The sequence below is a fragment of the Phyllobates terribilis genome, unplaced genomic scaffold, assembly GCF_046119375.1.
Source record: "Phyllobates terribilis strain yellow unplaced genomic scaffold, ASM4611937v1 Scaffold_7__3_contigs__length_470593459, whole genome shotgun sequence".
In the NCBI taxonomy this organism is placed as follows: domain Eukaryota; kingdom Metazoa; phylum Chordata; class Amphibia; order Anura; family Dendrobatidae; genus Phyllobates; species Phyllobates terribilis.
The window spans coordinates 254,653,625-254,671,350 of NW_027362767.1; the positions used below are offsets into that span (position 1 = coordinate 254,653,625).

General features: G+C 46.5%; 1 protein-coding gene and 1 long non-coding RNA gene across 6 annotated transcripts in view; one reads left to right on the forward strand and one right to left on the reverse strand.

The window, feature by feature from the left end:
- Positions 1–7,862, forward strand: part of LOC141154415 (uncharacterized) — a 44,385-nt gene extending 36,523 nt beyond the window's left edge. Inside the window, exon 6 of the long non-coding RNA XR_012247436.1 lies at positions 1,480–7,862. This is a non-coding gene — a long non-coding RNA (uncharacterized lncRNA). The remainder of the gene's footprint in view (positions 1–1,479) is intronic.
- LOC141154411 (ficolin-2-like) overlaps positions 5,696–17,726 on the reverse strand; it is a 49,315-nt gene continuing 37,284 nt past the window's right edge. For 3 of the 5 annotated variants that reach the window (XM_073640319.1, XM_073640318.1, XM_073640320.1), the window contains 2 exons: positions 6,666–6,800; positions 5,696–6,106 (listed from right to left, as the gene is read on the reverse strand). In XM_073640319.1, coding sequence (XP_073496420.1) covers positions 5,853–6,106; positions 6,666–6,800 — 389 coding nt within the window. In that variant the 3' untranslated portion in view covers positions 5,696–5,852. Of the gene's footprint in view, positions 6,107–6,665; positions 6,801–6,957; positions 12,451–12,631; positions 16,200–17,726 lie in introns of those variants that run through there. The other 2 variants (XR_012247435.1, XR_012247434.1) reach the window with 2 other exon arrangements.

A 17,726-nucleotide genomic window follows, 5' to 3' on the forward strand; every position in this document is an offset into this window, starting at 1 on the left:
AATACTTTACTTCTGAACATTCTTATGTGTTGTAGTTCAGGCTTCTTGCTGTTCCATTGCTCAAATGGAGTTTTCTCAGTAGCTTTACCTGGTAGCCTATTTTGAAGATAGCAAGCTGTCATGATTGCTTCACCCCAATATGTTATTGGCAAATCTGTGTCAAATTACATACTTCTTCCACTTTCACAAAGTGTTCGGTTCTTTCTTTCTGCTACACAGTTTTGTTCAGGGTTGTATGGTACAGTGGTCTGAAACATGATTCCATTTGTCCTTAAAATGCTTTGTGTCTCATTACTTGTATATTCAGTTCCATTATCTGCACTCAGAATTTTTGGCATTCTCCCAAATTTGTTACATTCTTCAGTGAGATATCATTCAAGTTTCTCTGGAATTTCATCTTTGCTGTGAAGCAGATAAACAACTGTATTTCTTGAATAATCATCGATAAATGTAAGAAAATATCTCTTCTTTCCAGGAGTTTGAGTACTGATTGGACTACAAACATCTGTATTAAGTTCAGAAGTTCAGCTGTTCCGATTTTGTAGTACTATTCTTAGGAAAGGATTTTCTTGACATTTTCCCTTTAAAACAGGTAGTACATTTCATTGTCTGATTACACAGATTGACTGTAATACCATAAGCAAGTTGTTTTTGAGCTAACTTAATTATTGCTTCTGGGTCTTTATGTGCAAGACGCCTTCAAGACTAGGGACATAGAGCACGTCCTTTATTGGGATCTTTCTGCTTTGTGTTGAAGAGACTTGACAATTAATGTAACCATCTCCTATTCCCTCGGAATTCATATACTGACCATTAGCAAAGATCACTTTCTCTGACTTACTTTGGTCAAGGTTAGAGAAGAAGCTTCTGTCATTAGTCACATGACTAGTTGCCTCGGAGTCTATACACCATGTATGCTTTGATGTACATTAACAGTAAACACAGCTTCTTCAATAATGGCACTTTTAACCCTTTGATAATTATTTTGCCTTTTCAGCTGATTCATTCTAGCTTTCCAGACTCTTCAATCATCCTTTAGGTGTCCTGATTTCTTGCAGAAAAAACATTCACGTATTTCCTTCAAATTACTTTTATATTTGGGTAGATCTTGGGTTTTTAAAACAGATTCTGCTTTGGAAACCCCACTACTGCTTACACTTTCTGTCTTTCGCTTATACTCATCTACAAGCTTTTCTCTGACATACTCCAATGTTATCTCATAATCTTGGCCACATCTAGTGCAGTTAAAAGTGTGTAATAGTTTTCTGGTAGACCGTGTAGTAGTAGTGCAGCAACATGGAAATCCTTCCTCAAAGCCCTGCAGGCGCTCCACAATTTCTAGAGTATTTCTTATGTGATCCTGCATATCTTAGCCCTTATTTAGCTTGGACTGATACAGCTTTCTCATTAAATAGAGCTTATTGCTGAGATTTATCCTTTCATGCACTTTCTGCAGCTTTTCCCACATTTCTTTTGCAGTTTCAAATTTACATACTGTGAAGAAATGGCACCAGGGGGGCCCCGCAGAATCCCGCTGTCGCAGCTTCTTCCAGTGGATCCACACCCCGCCACCCGCCTGACATCACACTACACCAGATGGAGCACGTGATACTGATCTACCCTTTGCACCAACGTGACGTTCCGCACCCCCTCAAGGATGCTTAAGGTCAGATCGGCACAGTTCTACACCATCACCTCCTGTCCACACGGGTACAGAGAGGCACCAGGGAGTGGGACAAGGTGGTCCACTCAGACGCTGACGTGGCCCCACACTCTCCCACACTCCTGACAGGCTGAGAGGCACTTTCAATATTGCAGTGAAGCAGAGCCTTGTCGGCCAAGATAGAGCTGCCACCAGTTTATTTTTGATATAACAGACTTAGATCGGGCTAGAAACCAGCCCCGTAGCGCGTTTATTGGACCGAACAACAGACGTAGGGTTCGTGGATCGAGATACAAGAACAGCCCAAGATTGAATTATATATTTAATCGCCATAAGGGCTCACTAAACAATTACTATATACAAAAGGTTATACATATACAGTGGTCAGAGTTACAAGTACAAAAGCATGGTACATCAAGCATAACATCTTAAAGTCAGTTACCAGTAGATGGAAAGCATGGCTCAGGGGATGGGTGGCCACATGGGAAAGGTTGTGGGCCCTGCTTGGTTGCTGGGCTTCTCCCACACTTCTTGATGTCACGAGCTTCCCCAGGAAAAGACAATAGGCTTTAGGATACAGAGACCGTCAAACTCTCTCGGAACTCCCACTCTCGCCCCCCGGCTCAACCCCAAGTCTCCACCCCTGTTCCTTCCTAGCTAAGAGACTCCAAGAACTAAAGTGGCCATACCTCCTTACTGGAGGGTCTCAGGGAACCGGTTCTGGTGTCAACGGACCCGGCCAGGCCCCTGCTACATGTGGAAACCAAACACACTGGTTTTAGGAGGTTCCAAAAGGCTGGGACATGTATCTCCTTGTCCCTACACGCTAGATTGGGCTAGGATGCAGTCTGGCATTCGCTATCTCCTCCTGAGCTAGAAAATCCATTTTGTGAAGAGCTGGGACATATAATTCACATAGTATACAATAATAAGCGTTATTCCAACATTCAGGAACAGCCGCACACAGATCAGGAGACACCTGGTTTGCTCCAGCACATAAATGTTTACTGGACAGTTCAAGGTCATCAGATTGTAACACGCACTATCAGGGACAGCATTCTCAATTTCTTATGTCCATAGCACAGTACATTTCCAGCTTTCCTTTCCGTTCTACCTGGACTATCCCTATGCTTAATGTTCCAGTCAGCCCCAGGGATTTCCCGTCTGATTCCGCTGTATTGCCGAGGTCCGTTACCTTTCTCTCACGCGGTTCCATGTCCATCTTCCTCTGTACGGAAGGTGTTAAGGTGCTCTCCACCTGTTTCAAGCCTTAGGGTCCGGACATTGCAGGAATGTCTGCTGGGAGTTTTCTAAGGCCTCATACCGCCCAGAACAATTTGTACTCACTTCTGCTAGCAGCCCACTGCACCTTAAACTTGACCTTGTCACTGTCACCAACTAACTCTAACTCTCTCTATCCAGGAAGTTGTCTCCTTTTTACTGGCCATACTCCATATGCGGGCAAGTCCCAAACATTAGCTGTATATTGTCCTAATGTCCTACCTTAACTACAGTCACTATATATTTTTATCCTAAGCACTAAACTATGTCTTATCTTGTGCTTACCCTATACACATTCTGCACTATACACTACCCACATTGTACATTAACTCTTCACATTACTTATACGCTGTACATTACCATAACACAATACATGGCAATTCACATCATATCACATGACTACCTAACACATTCCAAGAACCACAGGACATAGTTCACACTTCACATGACACAACATATCTGTATATAAAAACGCATGACACTGTTCACATGGCGTGATTATTGTCTTCAGGGGCCAGAATGAGACAATACATTCCACAGCCTTACATAAATACAACAAAAAATAATGGATAAAGTTCACATTACTATTGCATTAAAAGGTCAGTGGATTATTATTATTATTCACCTTTTTCTCCGAGTTCTCCCTTCTGTCCAGTAGATCCGGGTATTCCAGGACATCCGCAGAGAATGGACAACCGATCCTAGTCTCTGACGCCAATGATCTTCACTTCTGATTAGAAGGAATAAGAAAAGGATTAGGAACTGTAATGGCGATACCCAGAGGAAGAGAAATGGGGGCTCAGAGGATGCTGATCCACCTGGGCTCTATTGTGGCTGATTGACCTACCCGGACAAGAGTCCTCAGCATTACTGAGAGCTGCCACAGCAGCACAGAGGGCGGCGAGCCAGCAGGTCTTCATGGACAGTGATGGATATGATCGCCTTTCCTCGTGCAGACCTTCACTATGGTGTACGAATGATGGATATGTTTTGGTAACTGGCACGCCCCCAGTTATATAATGGTCCCCCGCCCCAGTGTAAGGAGCTGGAGGTGTTGCCCATGTTCCCCCTTTAAGACACATGTATTGTTACAATGTATTTGGATGTTGTCACGGTTACACCCCTCAGTGTGTCTGCAATGCAATTACTTACAGCTCAGTCGTCCAATCTGGTGCAGGGGCGTGCTGAAGCTGTCAGTACTTTGACTTGAAAGCTCGGTCATCCAATCTGGTACAGGAGTGTGCTGAATCCGCCAGTGTGTTGATTGACAGCTCGGCTGTCCAATCTGAGACTGAGAGGCACTGGCTATTTCCAGGTGTTCATTATCCCAGGTGATTGCCAGGCTGCTTAACTGGGCTGTTTCTCCCAGACCTCTGCCAGACGTACATTCAGCTTGTGTGAGATTTGTTTCTCTGTGTCTTGTGTTCTATGAATTGATCTTCTGTTGCCTGACCTTGGACCTTGTTCTGACCATCCGTCTGTTTAACCCCTTTTGATCTAATCCACTATCCTCCTGGTATTCTGACCAACTGAATGTTACCTGACTACACCTTTGTCTCTTCCCTCTGTTTATGACGTACCCTCCTGGCTTTTGACTTCGGACCACCTGACTATCCCATCTCACGGCTTGGCCGTGCAAAGTGACTCAGCTTCATAGATGTGTAATGTGTTTAGTGATGTGCGTTATTAGCAGTAGAGTTGTGTTCTATCCAGCCACAGATAGTTTATAGGGACAGGTAGAGTTAATGGTTGCGACTAGCCCAGAGTGGGAGGGGCTAATGTGAAGGGACAGAGGGAGTTTTGTGTCAGGAAGGCAGCTAGGGCCGAGCCAGCAGCTAGAGCAGACCTTTGGATTGGGTGTCCCAAAAGTGAGCGGAGACGGAGATATTGGATAACATGATATAGAGTGGAGACAAGGAAGAGCATTAGAAGGAGTGAGTGTTTCTCCAGAGACAAGGTCTAGGGTAGGAAGCCTAGCGGGACGATACGGAGTAATCTGACAGTTAAGTGACGGAGCAGCACTAAGAAGGAAAGTGAGACGAAGAGAGAGTGCACCGTGCAGTAGTTCTAAGGCGTTGGCAAGCAGGGAAGCTAAGTAACAGCCATAGTGGCACAAGTAGCTCCCCTAAGAGAAAAAGGATGTGAAACCGTGGGTTGAAAGATGGCACTCTCGCTTACCGATTAGTGGTGCTTTTGTTGGAGACTACGGAAGCTCCCTAAGTGCTGTGCTGAGTCGTGGGGAAGTTAGAGAGAGAGGCTAATGGACAGAGAGGAGTGAGCTCAGGAAGAAGCGGAATGTGTATGAAAATCTCATATATTCTAAAAGAAATGTCCACAAAGTTTTGCACCCGCAATCCACTGTACATACTTTTCCCTACATTATTGTTTAGTAAAAGACAGTTGATTTTTGAGTAATGGTCTGCCTCATTGAACTTTACAACATCTGGTCCTGGCCAGCCGAAGTCACTGTTATCATGAGGTCTGCAAAGACGTAGCGCCCCAAGAGTTAAAGTCCACACACCCAGGCAGAACCCCCATTTTCATGTAGCGTGCCAGGATGCGGAAGATGAGTACCTTGCCCACGGCTACCGCCCCGCGCCACATTACACCACTGTAAATTGTTCTTTACTTGTATGTTCTATTCCAATATACAAAAAGATAGACAGACAGACAATGGTCCGGCACTGAGCCGTGTAGCAGCAGTTACATTGGTAACAGCAAAATCCGTACAAAAAAAGTATAAAATGGGACTGCAGGAGTATATTTTATTGTTATCAAGTTAACAGCGAGTAGATGATTCATGCATTGCTTCCGTCTATGATATTGATATATACTGTAGATGGCGGCTGCATGATTATGTTCTGGGCTGTGGGAATGAGTAGATACATGAGATGTTTTCCTACGTTCCTCACTTGTTGGGCCTGATCTTCATTTCGGTCAGTTTGTAGGAATATCTAAAGCCTTTCCCAGTCTTCCAGATGATGCCATTTGTTGTGGTGCCATCGTACGAGCCGTGGAGGTAAAGTCCATTCAGATTAGCATAGCAACAACTGTTGTACCACCAGCCTCCCATGTTGTTTTTTGCACAGTCCCTTGTGCTGGAATCATTGTCCTGGTCCTTGGTGGAAAACATTGAATTATTGTGGATAGTGAAGGAGTCCCCTGGAAATTCAGAAAAATGTACATTATTAGGCCTCTTATTAACCAGAACTACCCGCAGCACCATAGATTCCTATCCCACAGATCTGCGCTACATCTGGGTTTTACATCCAGAACTTCTCATAACCCCTATTTGGATTTTCACAGTCACACGTGATCTTCTGGTGCAAGGTCTAGCACCTTGGTTGGCGTCTACCTTACACCCATATGTCACAGCTGCCAGATCATCAGGGACAGACAATTTATATCTCTAAGGCCAACCCTGACCCCGATATCCCACACCATCCCCATCACAGTCATAGGGGTCCAGGTGAGATATGAGGGGCTGTCTGGTGGGGTCTTCACACCATCCCCGCGCCTGTCTATGTGGTCGCCAATCACTTTTTCTGTGGATAGAAAAATGAGACGCAGACAGACATAGGGGCAGCTGTGCGAGGATGCACCAAACAGCACCACATATCTCAGCATCCTGAGCAGAGATGTGATAGTGAAGTGCTTCTGGATTATATAGCTACCATGATTACCTGTGACTGTAGTGAAGTGTACGGCCCGGGGGTCTCACCTGCATTGCCACTTGTGAAGGTGCCCAACAATAGTTTGTACTTTTGCGACTCCTCAAGAACCGAGAACGATTCATATGTGGCAAAATAATTATTATATTCCACGTCCTGAAAATCGACCCGGAGCGTCCAGGAGCCTGAAATACATTAATACACAGATATTACCCATGTAATACAGTGCAACATTATCAGAGGGTAGGAACCATAAAATAGGTGTAGTTTGTCAGGGAGGAACCAAAAGAAAAGTAAGAGGTCATGTGATAACGGTGTCGTTGCTAAAAATTAGAAAAGGCACAGTGGGGCGGAGAAGGGGAGGAGTCGACAAGTGAACCTGTATCAGGACAGACACATGGAAGTAGCTGAATCGGCTAATAGCCGCAACTACCAGCATGGGCCAGACCAGTGAAGCGAAGCCTCAGCCTTGAATGAGACATGACTCAAGAGAGAGCAGACCAAAGAAATCGAGATAACCCGAGAGAGAGAGACGATCAAAGAAATCGAGAAGACCTGAGAGAGAGAGACCCGGCCAAAGAAATCAAGATGACCCGAAGGAGAGAGAAGAGACCAAAGAAATCGAGACGACCAGAGAGAGAGAGAGCCGACAAAAGAAATCAAAACGACTTGAGAGAGAGAAACGACCAAGAAATTGAGATGACCAGAGAGAGAGAAAGCCGACCAAAGAAATCGAGACAACCTGAGAGATCCGGCCAAAGAAATCGAGATGACCTGAGAGAGAGCCGACCAAAGAAATCGGACGACCTGAGAGATCCGGCCAAAGAAATCGAGACGATCTGAGAGAGAGAGCCGACCAAAGAAATCGGACGACCTGAGAGAGAGATCTGGCCAAAGAAATCGGACGACCTGAGAGAGAGAGCCGACCAAAGAAATCGGACGACCTGAGAGAGTGAGATGACCAGAGGAACTGAGGCGACTGTGGTGTCAATTATGGTACAAACGGGACTGGGGGCTTCGCTTCAGGAAATAGAAGCGGCCAGAGTAAAGGTATCGCTGAAACGACTAGTCGATAAGAAACTTGGAGCCTAATGGATTAGTACCACAGACTCTTGTTAGGGCCTGGACTGTGATTGTTACTACGACGTACTAAGTGACGACGGTGAAGAGCACGAGGTTGACTGTGGTGCACAATAGGCCAGGATATTCGGACAGAGACGCCATTACCCATTGTTATTGTTTATTTCCTTGTATGATAGTTTTAGTCTTAGATTAGTTATAACAACTTCCACCCTCAAAAGGTGGAATTTCCATTATAAAATAATTCACTGTATTTAAATAATTTTTCAAACCTTCTTGATTCTGTATCCTAATCACCTAAACTGTTGTGATAATTTAATAAACAATCTTTGATTAAGTTACCACTGTGTCCTCATCTTCTGCGCTATTATATCCGACCACCTATTTACACAGCCGGTAGTGTAGATCTCACTGATACCAGCGCGGTCCTGTATTAGCAGCCCCGATGCAATAAGTCCGGCCATTACATTTCTTCCCTCCTAAATCTTTCCCCATCACCTTTGAGTGATATTATTGAGAAGTCTGTAATGGAGGAATTCGGCCGACATCTATATCCGCGCCCCAAAACACCTTACATAAGGTCCCAGGATGTTTGCGTGCAGTTGTGCTACTGTTACGGACACCTTGAGGTTCAGTTCTGGCACCATTTGTGTGGCACCGGACCCCTTTAAAGTTCCGATGAATAAAGCAGACGACTTTACAAAAATAATTGTTACGGATCCGGGTGGTGGAACCTCTGTGCTGCGGTGCCAGGAGGATGTAACTAGGTATCAACTCGGACTGACCTAGGTTGCACGGCGGCTCAATCGACTCCGTGAACCAGGGAAGGACCGAGCAGAGGAACCAGGGGCTACTCTGGACCAGTCCTTGTATGAGAGCAGGTGACTCCCATGGGTCAGAAGGCAGGGACTGACCGGTACAGCAGATGAGCACGGCAGGCAGGCTGACAGGTGATCCGGGTAGACGGACTGGCAGACACCACGGGTAACTGGCAGGAGCCTCCAGGTAGGCTGGCTGGTAGGCATGGCAGGTAACTGGTACGTTCTCCGGGTAGGCAGGCAAGCCTGGCCCATAGACAGACTGGCGGGTTTTTGACCATAGGCAGACCGTCGGGCTGGAGAGTGTACTTGGCTGGTGGAGACAGGTAGTCAGGCTGGCGGACTGGTAGTCAAGCTGGCGGACTGGACTGGTACTCAGGCTGGCGGACTGGACTGGTACTCAGGCTGGCGGACTGGACTGATAGTCAGGCTGGCGGACTGGACTGATAGGCTGGCGGACTGGACTGATAGGCTGGCGGACTAGACTGGTAGTCAGGCTGGCGAACTGGACTGGTAGTCAGGCTGGCGAACTGGACTGGTAGTCAGACTAGGAGCGGGACCTGAGGGCTGAAGCAGAGTTAGAACACAGAGCTACAACCTTGCACGGACACCTCCATTTTGGAGGAGGTGCCTTTTATATGAGAGGTCCTCCGGCCATTGGCCGGGGACTCCTTAGGACGGCGCGCGCGGCCCCTTTAAGAGGGAGGGAGCGCGTAAGCCCTAAGCACAGTGCTCGGGAAGCTGCGCGCGCCGGCAGCAGCAGGAGGGCCGGTAGACGCCGAGCCAGGAGCGCAGCGGTAAGGGGGACAGCGTCTCTGCCTGTCAGGGGGCAGAGACGCCGATGCTACAATGATGCATGGGTCAATGTGTTGCGCTGTGCCCACTGCACCCTAACTGTACTCTTGTGAACGGTGTAAGGGAGCTCTCACTAGCTACCGCCTTACTGACGTGCCCCCGTATTCTTTCATGCTGACCTCCAGGTCTGGCTAACACTTCGACCTTAAGCTCTTCCAGATTAGGTGCTCCAACTGGCCTGTTGTGAGGAACCTGCCACCACTGTAGAATTGCTTGTTGAATAACTTGATTCCTTGCCTATCTGTTGCTTCCACACACACCCAATGCTAATGATTCTTCTCTGAGGGTGTCCTTTCTTATTTGTACCGTTCGCGGCAATCTAGGACCTATAACAAAAAGGTTAATTCACACACTCTAACACACTCGGACTGAAAGGGGTTGTTCCACCACTAGGTCAACCCCTTCTCAATCGGAGTGTTTTCCCCCTTTTAAAATAAAAATACTTATACTCACCTTCCGTGCCGGCACCATTCCAGCACCCAATCATCGCTGGCTTCTCTCTCCCCGCCTTCGGACGACTAAGTAATTGACAGGAAGTGAGCAGCAGCCGCCGTTCTGACTTCCTGCTAGTTACTTAACAGTTAAATAATTAACAGGAACTCAGTTGCAGTTCTGACTTGCGACAATGTCCACAGTCCTTAAAACACCACTGGACCCGGTCCTTCTAGGATCCTGGAACACATAAATGAATCCATAAAAATCAACGTCCCTTTTACTGAGGGTATCAGACCCTGCCGGCTGCACCAGCACCTGACGTCTAGCAGTAAAAGGCGCAAAGGGCACAATGAAACAAAAATAAAGGTTCAGCCTATTTGACTATATCAGGCCTTTCATTGGCCACGAGGGTTTGGAACAGTCCCGTCAATCTTTTTCCTTTTCCAATACCTGAACAACATCCAAGATTTATGGCAATGAGGATTTTCCGCAACAGTTCCACTGAACAAAGGCGCTTCGCCTTTAAATTTAAGCCTTTCCGTGACCCGACTGAATTATGGGGGTTCTCTGGAACCTGACCCCCAGAACATGGCCTACTAGCAAACACGGGAATAGCTGAAGGGGCGCTTTTGCCCACCCTAATTCACAGCCTTCCAGAGGGCTTTTTCCCGTCCGCCCAGAGCTTCTCCCATGATGTTGGGGAAGGTGGCCTCCTCTATTTCCACGGCTGGTAAGGGTATTTGGTCTGCCCTGGAGCCTCCATCGTCTGGGGCGGCCTACCATAGCTCACAAATGCGGGGCCATAACTGTTGACCCGGTTGTTCTGCTGAACTGGCCCGGGTGGCGACCAGGCTGCACTAAACTCCTTCTCTTCTGCGGCCGTCTCAGATTGGACCAATCTCCCTTCCTCCACAACCTGCCTCTGTGGCGGGCAGACCGCTCCTTCCTTAGTCACATCCTTCCTTTGGAACCCTGACTGGACCAGTTTAGCCCATTCTTGCTGGGTTTTGGCACTGGCATTCTCTTCCTCCCAGTCCTCCATATCACTGGCCATGGCGAGTCATGTCACTTCCACTGCGCACCATCCCCTCCGACACTACATCTTCATGAATTCTACTGTTTCCCACACGTACAAATTGTGGAGTCTAGGAGGCAGGTACTTCTGTTTGACCACGTTTCTGTGTATGTATATCTGGTCTCCAGGCCCCTTCTCTTCCAAAAAGCCGAAGGTGGATGATTAGTCTATGTCAAAACTAATTGCCCACCCATTTGAACGGGCATCCTCGAAGGCGAAAAACGGTGGGTTCCGGCTAGCCACTTTCTGGCTAAGGTGTCTGTCCATTTGCGGTCTTCCACTACATGTTCATTGCAGCACGCTGAGGGGTCTAAAACAAATCACACCGGGGGTCCTTTAGCTGAGAGCGAGGGAAAAGAGAGCCTTCTCCAGTTTACCTTGACCACCAGAGGAATTTAGGTGGGAACAGTGGTTCCAGTCATCAAATTCTGCCCCTCTGTCTCGACCTTTTTTGCAGGAGTTGGAGTGTCCCGAGCGAGTAGTGTCACACTGCTGCCAGCTCCTGGGGGTGCTACCGCTGTACCGACATCATCAGCGGGGACTGTCGCAGCCATAACTGGCTCGGTAGCACCTGAGGGTCGCGCTTTTGGGCCGGCTGCCCCGAAGGGTGGTGGTGTCATAATTCTGACTGGGCCGGTACTCCCCAGCATCAGACCCCAGTTACACATGCGCAGTTCCAGGAGGATAATCCCTACTTCCGGCTGTGGGACCTCTCTCCACTGAACCCGCATCTGTCCCTTCAGATCCGGTCCCTCTCTCCTCCTGCTGCTCTCATCTATAGCTCTCTCCCCATGAGTAATGATGTGCAGGAGGCCATCAGCACCGACCTCCAGCGCATCTTCTCCTGCTGATAACCTGGCAAGTTCCAGCTCCGCCTATTCGATCCTTTCTTCTGGTGTTGGAGGGTATCCGGCTGCCATTTTTCCGTCACACAGCACTGCACAGTGTTTCTCTCTCTACATCTGATGAGAAAATGGCATCGGTCTCTTTCTGACTGCGCGCTTCCTGCTCTTCTGGCTCCACCTCTTCTGACTCGTTTGCCGCATCACTCTCAATGACTCCGCCTTTAGCCATACCTCCTGGGCTCGCCATTCTTCACTCGATGAGCCGTACTTCATTTTGCACCGTGCCCTCTTCCAGCGCCTCCATCCCATATTACGTACATACACACATACAGTACAGACCAAAAGTTTGGACACACCTTCTCATTTAAAGATTTTTCTGTATTTTCATGACTATGAAAATTGTACATTCACACTGAAGGCATCAAAACTATGAATTAACATATGTGGAATTATATACTTAACAAAAAAGTGTGAAACAACTGAAAATATGTCTTATATTCTAGGTTCTTCAAAGTAGCCACCTTTTGTTTTGATGACTGCTTTGCACACTCTTGGCATTCTCTTGATGAGCTTCAAGAGGTAGACACCGGAAATGGTCTTCACTTTATTCTGTCCTCACACGATAGCACGGTGTGCAGTGAGACATCCTGTCTTCTTTAAGAAAAAGAGAGGCTGTGAACTTGTAACCTTCTTTTATTGATTGTAGATTTGACAGGAAAGGGTGAAACTATAGGATGTAATAACAAGGTATTCAGAACATATACTGTACAATACATAGATACAGATAATCTGCAATACAGTGTAACATGAGGTAATACAAACTGATGACACCTATTTAATACATCAACATACTTCTAATGTGCATTGTACCTCTTACACTGCATACTAACACATAGATAGTAGCTTACCAACTATGCTTAGGACAGGCTGTTTGAATAGCATAAGACAGGAGATGAGTGGTCTGATACCTCTTCAAGAGAATGCAGGAAATGGCTGCTGGTATTTCTGCAGTGTCATAATATCAAGTCCACAATGCATTGCAATATTCCCAGAATGCCTCAGAAACTCCCAAAATACATTGCAAACTGAAACTAAAACATTTAAATTAAATGGTCAGCAGATGGTGCTGTTACCAAACAAACAAAGCTCAATACATAAGAATGTGTAATGAACATAGACATGTATTTCAATGGCCTGGCTTTATTGTCAGGACAGGACACTCCCCGCTTGACGTCAACCGGCGTCACTATTGAGTTTATCAGACGAGAACAAGAGGACGAGTTCCCCTACTGGCCTGAGGAACAATTTTGCCTCGCCTTGTTTCCCTGTTTTAACTTTAACTTTACGTACAACTCCGTCTTTACTCGGGAACGTTTGGGTAATGAGACCTAACGGCCATTCATTTCTTTGAGACTGACAGTCCTTCATTAGTACTACATCGCCGGGCTGGAGGTTAGGCTTGCTGGTTTGCCACTTTCTCCTCAGTTGCAGAGTAGGAAGGTACTGTTTCCTCCACTTGTTACAAAAGGCGTTGGAGAGATTCTGTACTTGGCTCCATTGACTCTTGTAACGGTCTTTAACATTAAATTCTCCGGGTGGAGAGCAATTAGGTTCGGTCTTTTGGGTAAGCAACATGGCTGGGGTGAGAACAGTTGGGTCATCAGGATCATTGGACATCGGAGTTAATGGTCTGGCATTTATGATAGCCGACACTTCTGCCACGAAAGTTGTCAAGCTTTCGTGCGTCAGTCTTGTAGATCCCTCTTGTAAGATCGAGTCGAGGATTCTCCTTGCGACACCTATCATTCTCTCCCACACACCTCCCATGTGTGAAGAATGCGGTGGGTTGAAAGTCCAAGTACACCCTTGTACACTTAGGTATCTTTCCACGTCATTCACATCCAAGTTGGAAGAGAGTTGCAGTTCTCTTACTGCTCCGACAAAGTTTGTGCCTCGGTCAGAACGAATATGTCCTCTGATGGCAATGAAATGCCGGAGAGCGTTTATGAAGCATGAAGTATCCATAGATTCGATTACCTCTATGTGGACGGCTCTAATGGATAGACAAGTGAACATAATCGCCCATCGTTTCCCACTGGCGTGGCTTCCTCTGGTTTGTCTGACAACCACAGACCAAGGACCAAACACATCTAGGCCGACGTTGGTGAAAGGCGGATCCGTACTAAGTCGGTCTTACGGAAGATCTGCCAACTTTGGAATTTGTGCCATTCCACAAAGTTTCTTGCAAGTAACACAGTTAAAGATGAATCTGCACACACATCTCTTGGCTCCAACTATCCACAATCCAGCTACTTGTATGACTCCCTCTGTGAACGTACGACCTTGGTGCTTCGTCCGCTCATGGTAATGTTGAACAAGCAGAGTAGCTATGTGGTGTCATCCAGGAACGATCACGGGATGTTTCTCCGCGGAATCTATTTTTGCTTCTTTAAGCCGTCCTCCTATTCTCAAGAGACCATTGCAGTCAACGACTGGGTTGAGTTTCCTCAGAACGCTATCCTTTGGCATTGGTCTTTGGTTGTTTACACAGTCAATTTCTTTGGCGTAGTTTTCATGTTGTACAGCTCGGATAATTACATTTTTTGACTGCTCTAGATCAAGAGCTGTGTGAACGAGTTTACAATGGTGCCAACCTGAGCAGTTTCTCCTTTTTGCTGATGAGGTTTTCTTGTATGACTGAGCTATGTGGGTCAGGCAGGCAATGGCACGAATGAGTGAACTCCAGGTAGAGAACCTACTGAATCGCTGGGATTCCAGGCGGCGGTTCAAAGTCTCCGTATGCAAGGCAGACACTTGAGGGCGTATTTCCATATCAGCATGTGGATCTACTAATTCAAACAAGGCTGTTTCTGACATGCTGGCCAATGGTCTATACAAAAGGTCGGGGCCTGTAAACCAAATTGTGTCTTTGAGGCAATTAGCAGCAACGAATCTGGTTGCTTGGTCCGCAGGGTTGAGATGTGTAGGTACATATTTCCATTGTTCGGGTGAAGCAGACTTCCTGATCCTGAGCACTCGGTTGTTGACATAGACATAGAAGCGTCTCACTTCATTATGGATGTACCCTAACACTATCTTGCTATCAGTGTAGAACTCAACATTTTTAATCTCCAAGTTCATTTCCATGGTGACGAGTTCGGCCAACTCGACTGCTAACACTGCAGCACAAAGTTCTAGGCATCGTACGGTGTGTTCACGGACCAGTGTTAGTTTTCCTCTGCTCATGACGAACCCTACAAAGCATTGCCCACTGGTGTCTATCGTCTTTAAATAAGCTACCGCAGCAATTGCTTTGATCGAAGCATCGGAGTACACACAAAGTGTTTGTGTCTTTATCTTGGTAGTAGGTACAGATACATATGAGCGTGCTATGCGAAGATTTGATAAGGCTGTGAGGCAGTTCCTCCAAGCTATCCACTTGGTTTTCTCTTTCGTGGGAAGAGGAGTATCCCAGTTTGACACCTCTTTGGTGAGGTCTCTTAACATGGCCTTGCCCTCGATGGTTACAGGAGCTGCAAACCCCAGTGGGTCATATAAACTGCTTATGGTCGATAGCACTCCTCTGCGAGTAAAGGGTCTATCTTCTCTGCTAACCTGGAAGGTGAAAGTATCCGCTTTTATGTCCCATAATAGGCCGAGGCTCCGTTGCATTGGTGGGGAGTCTATGCCTAGATCTAAATTTTTCAAGTCATTTGAGCGATCTTCAGGAGGAAAGGCTTCCATCAATTGTTTGCTGTTAGAAGCGATCTTGTGTAACCTCAGGTTAGACAGAGCGAGCATGTCCTGAGTTCTTTTAAGAAGACTAATCGCGGTCTCATTTGTAGGCATCGATTTCAAGCAATCATCCACGTAGAAATCCTTCTCTACAAAGAGTCTGGCATCTGTCCCGTACTTTGCTTCTACCTCTTGAGCGGAGCGTCTCAAACTGTAGATGGCCACTGCAGGAGAAGGACTGTTACCGAAAATATGTACTTTCATACGATATTCTGTAACCTCTTTGGAAGGATCATTATCTTTGAACCACAGGAACCTCAAGAAATTTCTGTGTTGTTCTTTTACAAAGAAGCAATGGAACATCTGTTGAATGTCTGCTGTGAATGCGATAGAGTCTCTACGGAAACGGAGAAGCACTCCCAGGAGCTTGTTGTTTAGGTCCGGGCCTGATAGCAAGACATCATTCAATGAGACACCTTCATGCTTGGCACTCGAATCAAATACTACCCGGATCTGACCTGGCTTCTTCAGGTGATACACTCCAAACAAAGGCAGATACCAGCGCTCTTCGGAGTCTTGAAGTGTAGGTGCTAATTCAGCATGACCGTTCTTAAATATCTTCTCCATGAAGGTAAAGAAATGGTCCTTCATCTCTGGTTTATTACGGAAGCTGTGCCTGAGGGAGATAAATCGTTTATAAACTTGTTCTCTGTTGTTAGGCATGCGTTGTCTTTGAGGCTTGAAGGGTAGGGGTGCAATCCAGCACTTTTTTCGTCCTCCACCATTCCTTGCTCCATCATCTCTAGGAACAGTCTATCTTCAAACGACATTGCTGTACGATTGTCTTCTTTCGTTTTGCAGAAGACTGTACACCCAAGGTGATCTTGGTCGCCATCCCAAATGCAATCATCATAGGCACGACTTGCTAGGATACTAGGTGCTGAAGTGCCTTGCGGTAGTTCTTTTATGAAGAAGTGATTTTCACACGGTTGAAGGAGAGATGGACGTCCATTCCCAAGCATACTGGTAAGCATGCTGTTGACCGTTGTTGGTTTGTGTTCACCTCCTAAACAGACTTCTCCTACGATGACCCATCCTAGGTCAAGTCTCTGGGCATATGGAGCGTTGTGAGGGCCATTGATCTGCTGTCTAACCTTGTGAATTTGTAGGATATCTCTCCCAAGGAGTAAGACTATCTGAGCCTCTGAATCAAGGTTGGGGATCAGGCGTTCTATACGCTTCAGATGAGGATGATGTTATGCTACTTGAGGAATAGGTATTTCAGACCTGTTGTCGGGAATCTGATTACATTCCAGTACGGTTGGCAAGGGCAGACACATTTTGCCATCTAAAGACTCGACTACGTAACCTGTTGCTCTTCTACCAGCTGTCTCTACAATACCAGCACAAGTCTTCAGAGAGTAAGGGGCACTGGGTCCTCTGACATTAAAGCTATCAAAGAAGGCAGACTTTGCTAACGATTTGTTACTCTGATCGTCTAGAATATCGTATACTTTGACGGCTTTGTCTTTTCTGTTTGATGGGTAAACTCTCACTAAGGAAATTTTAGAGCAGGATTTGCCTCCTATAAGGTTTCCGCAAACTTCTGTACACTTAGAAGTAATTGCTGGAGCATCGGTATTCGTTTCCTTTAGCTCCCCGCTATGCTCTTGGACTTGGGGCAGAGTCCCCGTTGGTGGTCCAGGGTGTAGAGCTGTATTATGTCCAGTGCTGTCACATTCGACACACTTTGCACTAACCTCACAGTCCCTGGCGAAGTGGGATGTTGAAGAACAGCATTTGTAGCAGATGTGGTTCTCCTTCAGGAAGGCCTTCCGTTCTTCCAATGGCTTTTCTCTGAAAGCTCTGCACTTAAGTAAGGAATGTGGCTTCTTGTGTAGGGGACACTGTCTGCTTGGGTCCTTGGATTTATCTTCTCCTTGACGGGAACTGAACTCTTTGTGAACAGAACCTGTGGAGGAAACGTTAGTTTTGTGGACCTCTATAGTCGCTCTACGAGGTTTACTTACAGAGGTACCGGCACATGACAGCGTGAAGTCAAAGCTAGGATCATTCCTAATTCTTGCTTGTTCAGAGACAAAATCTACAAACACATCGAATGGAGGAAATGGTACATTGTTAATTTGTTTATACCTAGAACCATGCATAAGCCATTTGTCTTGCAAGTTGTATGGGAGCTTTTGAACTATGGGGTTCACACCTCTAGCAGTGTCAAGAAATGTCAACCCCATAAGATCCCCTTGTGTT